This window comes from Theobroma cacao, chromosome 7, assembly GCF_000208745.1.
Source record: "Theobroma cacao cultivar B97-61/B2 chromosome 7, Criollo_cocoa_genome_V2, whole genome shotgun sequence".
NCBI classification, from domain to species: domain Eukaryota; kingdom Viridiplantae; phylum Streptophyta; class Magnoliopsida; order Malvales; family Malvaceae; genus Theobroma; species Theobroma cacao.
The window spans coordinates 5,659,893-5,665,892 of NC_030856.1; the positions used below are offsets into that span (position 1 = coordinate 5,659,893).

Genomic DNA, 6,000 nt, shown 5'->3' on the forward strand with positions numbered 1-6,000 from the left:
ATTACAACACTAAGCTCCATGTGCTAGATTATGGCTGAGTTGGCAAGAATGGCTCCATGATTTACACCACCCAGAACTCATCAGAATCACACAGAACACAAGGGCCCAGATCACTCTAGCTGTCCCATCTAGACATAACACATGATTCTCTCACCTTGTTCCTATCATACTATCATCGACTTACTTAATATAAATACAAGTACACAAGCTTACTCATGCACCCCAAACTCCCACACAAAAGAAAATTAGTATAGTAATTAAATTCTTCCATGGAAACCCGCAGGAAAAGGTCCAGCTCTGGTGAGATATTCTCCTTTCCCAGCACCCCAAATCTGCAAGACCAAGATTCCGATTTCAAGTTCGGTTGTTTTACCCCGGATTCACCCTCTCTAGATCCTTACGGAACCTCACCAGCTGATCATCTTTTCTTCAATGGCCGGCTCTTGCCACATGCCTTCCCTTTACAACCTGCAACAATGGTAGCAGCTGACAGTTCTCGTGGGACGAGCAGAACAAGCAGCATCAACAGCAAGGATTCAATAATGTCATCAAGGAGTAACAGCGCTAACAGCAGAAGCAGTTGCAGCAGCGCACGAACAAGCTCGAGTGACAATTCAGAGAGGAGACTGTGGTACCATAGCAAAATCCATGCACGCAAAACAAGCATAATGGTAACCGCTCAGCTATACGGGGATTCTCAAAGATGGCAGTATATTACACAAGTGCCTGTTCTGAAACGTGAGGTTTCCGGGAGGAAAAATAGTGGGGCTGTGGTGAAAGAAGCATTGAGAGCTAAGAAACAGGGTGATCATCTTCAAGAAAGAAGTAGTACTAGGGGAAAGTCAGGGCCCTGTCTGAGACTTTTCAGGTTGTTTCTGTTGGCCTGCAGAGAATGTCATGCCATGGAACCTTCCAGGAAACAAGACGTGGTGCAAGGGAATTTGAGTGTTGGATAACTTATGAACCCATGTCTTTAATATACAAAACTTTTTCTTGCTTTGGGTTTGTGTTGATTTTGTGCTATGAACATTATTTGTGTGGAATTTGGGCTCAATATATATTTCCTGTCAACCGGAAAAAACAAATTACTTTGGAGATATTGATCAGTAAAAGGAAGAAAACAGCTGCAGTACTGCTGCTGGTTTCTACATGATTTTTGGTAATGATTAATATGTTGTCCTAGGGTTTCCTGGATTTGTGACATGCTGCAAGGCTGCAACAGGTGATAACTTTTGTCAAAAAGAGGAGTGGGAAGCGTCAGAGTGTCCTGTTTCTTTTGTAAAAAGCATAGTCATAGCACTATATGCCAATCTCTTCCACCATAATCTGACACTAATTTCAAGCTTAATTATTAGAAATTGGACAGCAAGAGATCACCTTAAACCCTTTCACTAATCAAGGTTTACCAAGTCAAGCAAAAACAAAAAGACCTCCAGTTGTAATGATTAAATAGTTTATTATTAGGATTTGAATCTGAAATTTTAGTCAATGACATGTCAGATAGGACTTCATATAGTCCTTGATGCTCAGCCCAATTCTACCCAAAAACTTAAGGGGTGGGCAATTTTCCATTAAATCCGAATTAACTAAATTAATCTAATAAATTCAATTAAAACAGTTCTATTAATTTGGAAATGAGTACTATGAAATCGATTAATCTGATCAATTTGATTATAATTTTTTTTCAATTAATCGAATTAATCGATAAATTAAAAACATATAAGTGGGAATAGCTTATATTTAATAATTGTATAAAAAGTTACCAACCCAACCCAACCCAACAATATATATTTAATTAAGCTCATATAATATAAAAACTTCTTTAGTGTAAATAAGAAATTGGGCTCCATCTAGGAAAAGGGCCCAACAGTGAAAGAAAATGAGCCCAATTAATAAGTCTGGGTAAGAAGGAAATAAATACCCAGAAATGTGACTGCCACAGCCCAAGCCCATAAAGTGAATGACAACAGGCAGAAGGCCATGGAATTTTCCTCTCCCCCCATTAGTGAAACTGGGAAACAGAGTTCACCATTAAGAAAGACTGGGGAAAACTCGGAGCAGCAAAGCCATAAGTAGTACCACTCCATTCAAAACAGGTAAGAAGGAGAATCTTCGATTATTGGTTTCGTATATATATAAGTTTAAATATGAATCCGGTGTGATTAATTGAGTTGGTGTTGTTGAGTATTAGAATTGAGTTAGGTTTGAATCAGGCCAAGTTTTTTTTGTCAATCTTCCCAACATGAGCTTGATCAATCCTTTTTTGGATCATTCTGGGTGTTGAATTGTTGTTTTTTTTTTGGATGTTTGATTTTCCGAGTTCGTTTATGTTTGGTTGGTGGGAAAACGTTTAGGAAAAGAAAGCTGAGATGGAAATAGCTGGTGGAGGCGGAATCAAAGAAGAGAGAGAAATGGAGATGGACGTTGATGAAATGGATTCTTTGTTTGAAGGGATGGTGTTGTTTACACCATCCCAGTTGGCAGAAGACAAAGAGCAAGAGCAAAAGCAAGATCTTGATCATCTGGAACACGAATCACAGAATTCAACGCAGCAGCATCAGGTTCTGGAGCCACTTGATGAGAATCTGTTCTCTGACCTTGTTCTTCAAGTGCCGCTTGATCAGCCAGATCCTGGACCTGAACCAGAACCAGAACCAGAAGCGGGGCCTCCTTCCGCTACTGCCTTCTCTAGGCAGACCTCTTATCCTTATAGAAAGAAAAAGAGAGCTACTGGATTTAGGATTGGATATGGTAGAGATGATCAGGTTAATAATAATATTGATGATCATGACGAGAGCCATTCTGCTGCCCAACCAATTACTTCACCTCATACCAGTACCACCACAAGCACTACCATATCTTTGGTCTCAGGCTCAGATTCACAATCCCACCAAGGCCAGGCTCAGCAGCAGCAACAACAACAACAGCAACAACGAAAATCTATTAATGATGCTGAAGCCCAATTTGAGCAAATCAAGGCACAGGTTGCCGATAAACTCAGCCGTGCTCGCAAATTAGCAGCCTCTGTATCTGAAGCTCGCAAGGACTCCATCAGGAGAAGAAGAAAGGCTGCTGATGATCTTAACTTAGCAACTATTAGATTTGGGGACCTTGAAAAGCAGTTGGAGGATGCTTGTGAAGCCGAGGATTTTGAGGCCGCTGACAGGATCAATGAGAGCCTTGCTGCTGCTGACAAGGATAAACAAGCTCTCCTTAGTGCTCTCCGAGATGCTGAGGCCCAATGCAATGCTATTGATTCCAAAATGCTCGAGGTTCTTAATTGCCAGATTGCTGTCGAGGAGGAGTGTGCCTCTTTGCTCCATCATTTCTTTGAGGTCAGTCGTCCAGCCATCACTATACTCTTTTTAGATACCTACCACTTACTATTTTAATTTAAAAAACCAGATATAGAGTGCTCTTGTTTGTTAATTTAAAGTAGATTTTTGACAAGTAACTACTGGCTTATGAGTAACAACTGGGTTGTATTCAATTCCTTTCTTCCATTATTACATGGTTGTGCTGTTTGATTCTGACTTTTACATTCCTTTTCCCCTAGGATGCTATGAGTAATGCTGATTTGGTCTTCAAGAAATCAGAAGCACAATCTTCAGAAGAAAGGGAGAAATGGCTTTCTTCAACTGAAGCTTTGGAGTTGAACAAGATAGAATTACAAATTGAGGCACACTTAGTAGATGAAGCTCGTGCAGTATTCAACACTTCCCTTGACAGCTTGATTGAAGATGATAAGAGAGAGAAAGAATTTCTCTGTAATCAAAAAGATATCTTGACTGATGAACTGCATAAACTACTTGCCTTAGTGAAAGACAAGGAAAAAGAAATTGCTGAAAATAACTCTAAAATTAAAGAAGTAGATCAAAGGATTGCTGATGTGGTATCTGGCTTTCAAGAGATGCAATCAAGTATTGATTCTAAGTATGACAACTTACAATCTCATCTTTCTCAGATGGACATAGAGAGTGAAACTCTAGCAAAGAAAAAGGAAGAAATTGACAAGCTCCTTTCTGAAGAAGAAGATAGGGGGATTAAGCTCAAGGAACTTGCCAGAATTTCTGTAGGTGAGGCAAAAATGTATCTGGAAGTTGTAGGACTAAGAAAAAGTTTGCTATCCTCAGTTTTGAAATCCATGGAAGATAAAGTGACCCTTGCTAAGACGGAGGAGAAGCTTTCTGAGGATGTCCAAATGCTTCAACAGGACGCTTCTACTGCAAGGGCCTCCCTACAGGTTCATTTTTCTTCTCAAATATATAAGAGAGGGATTTTCTTTTAATTGATTATGTTTCATTACACTATTTTTTGACCCCCAACATGTAATTTGTTCCTGTTTAAGTTTAACAGAAGTTTGGTTGTATGCTAACTGCTGAATTGCACCATCTTGTAGTCCTATTTTGGGAATCAAACTTGCAGAATTTAACTTGAGTTTCTGGTCTTGCCCTGGTTGAATGCTTTCCAACCTGCAATAAATTTCTGTATTGGAAGCTATCATAGAGAGCCCAATAACTCATCCTTAATGTCATTACTGAAGCTATAGATAATCAATTCTTCCTATCAAACAATTTCAGTATCATGAAAATCAGTGGAATTTTAAATTCCATGATATTGCTCTTTGTAGTTTGTTTCACTTGAATTGTTTATTTATTAGTACACAAGAAGCTTTGGATATCTGTTTTTCCTTTTTATACATCAACTTGACAAAAGGTGAACATCAAATAAACCACATTGTTTCTTCCCCTTCTATGATTGCAGTAGATGATTGGATTTTCTCGCTACTGATTTCAGGAATTATCTTCAACAAAGTCAAGCATTCAGCAAAATATAGCATCTTTAAAGCAGAGGATCTTTTTCATAGACAAAATGGTTCCAGAGCTGGAAGCAGAAAAGAAGGTTGCCGCTGCTTCAAGAAATTTCAAGGAAGCTGCACGAATAGCAGCTGAAGCAAAATCATTGACCATTGAAAAGGAAAGTGTACAAATTGAAATGGACAAAGCTGTGTTGGATCTTGGGAAACTGGAGGAAGAGATAAAGCATACTGTGGACAGATTGCAGGAGATTGAAGGACTGATTTTGTCCAAAGAAAAAGAAGTGGCAATGGCTAGGTTTCAGAGGTTACTTCTAATTGCTGGTGCTGCTAAAGCGGAAAGATCGGCTGCTCTAGAGTTGGGTGACCTTGAAGAAGCCAGCCTTCTACTTGCAGAGGCTGATGCAGCTGATGCCGAAGCAAAAAAGCTTCAACCAAAATACAATTTGAAAGAGGAAGAATTTGAAGATTTACCAAAGCACTTCATCTCCTTGGAACTTGTAACAAACCTTGGCCAGAAGAAATTAGCAGATTTAGCAGCATTGTCCACTGCCTGATGATTAGTATAGTTTTTCATAATTATGGAATCGAAGAATACTTCAGAATCACCTTCTAAGAGGCAAAACATGGGTTTGCCATTTTCTCTTCTGCAGTTCTGCATAATTTGTCATTGCTTCAGTGCCTTCAAAAGCGACACCATTTGCAGCACCATCTGGGTTACGCTGTCTGGTTCTTTTGCTTTACTTTTCATACCTACCATTTGGATCATTCTATGCATGTGGTCACTAGGTGCTTGCTACCAAAAGCATCACCTTTCATTCATCAGCCCCTGCGGTGGTCAATTTGGTTTGTTGCGCTGGCTTTTGATCTCTCTTTTTCGTTGTCTCCTTGATTCTTTACCTGTAACTGCTATATATAATGTGTACCTTTTTCTCGTGAGTTTTGTTCTGCCATTTGCTCACAGTGGCTTTGAAAGTTCAATTTTAAGAATAGAAAATGGATATTTGAAGCTTGTGTTTTCATTGTTAATGTGGCAGATTTTATATATATATATATACATATATATATATATATATACATATATATATATGTATATATGTATATATATATACATATATACATATATATATATACATATATATAGTATATATATATAAAACATACATATATATATATATATATAT

At 38.5% G+C, this 6,000-nt stretch overlaps 2 protein-coding genes across 3 annotated transcripts in view; both read left to right on the forward strand.

Annotated features, from left to right (window-relative positions):
- On the forward strand, positions 173-1,182 carry LOC18594041. The gene has a single exon (XM_007021484.2). The coding sequence runs from the start codon at positions 270-272 to the stop codon at positions 954-956; it is 687 nt and encodes a 228-aa protein (XP_007021546.2). The 5' UTR covers positions 173-269; the 3' UTR covers positions 957-1,182.
- Positions 1,986-6,000, forward strand: part of LOC18594042 (putative leucine-rich repeat-containing protein DDB_G0290503) — a 5,049-nt gene continuing 1,034 nt past the window's right edge. The window contains exons 1-4 of one of the 2 annotated variants that reach the window (XR_001928677.1): positions 1,986-2,096; positions 2,355-3,335; positions 3,557-4,243; positions 4,798-5,662. Coding sequence is in view for 1 of the 2 variants with exons in the window: in XM_018124499.1 (XP_017979988.1) it covers positions 2,370-3,335; positions 3,557-4,243; positions 4,798-5,373 (2,229 nt within the window). In the remaining variant the exon portion in view is untranslated. Of the gene's footprint in view, positions 2,097-2,354; positions 3,336-3,556; positions 4,244-4,797; positions 5,839-6,000 lie in introns of those variants that run through there. The other variant, XM_018124499.1, reaches the window with a different exon arrangement.

What these genes read in the sequence shown, in the direction of transcription:
- LOC18594041 (XM_007021484.2), top strand. Translation starts at nt 270, where the DNA reads ATGGAAACCCGCAGGAAAAGGTCCAGCTCTGGTGAGATATTCTCCTTT.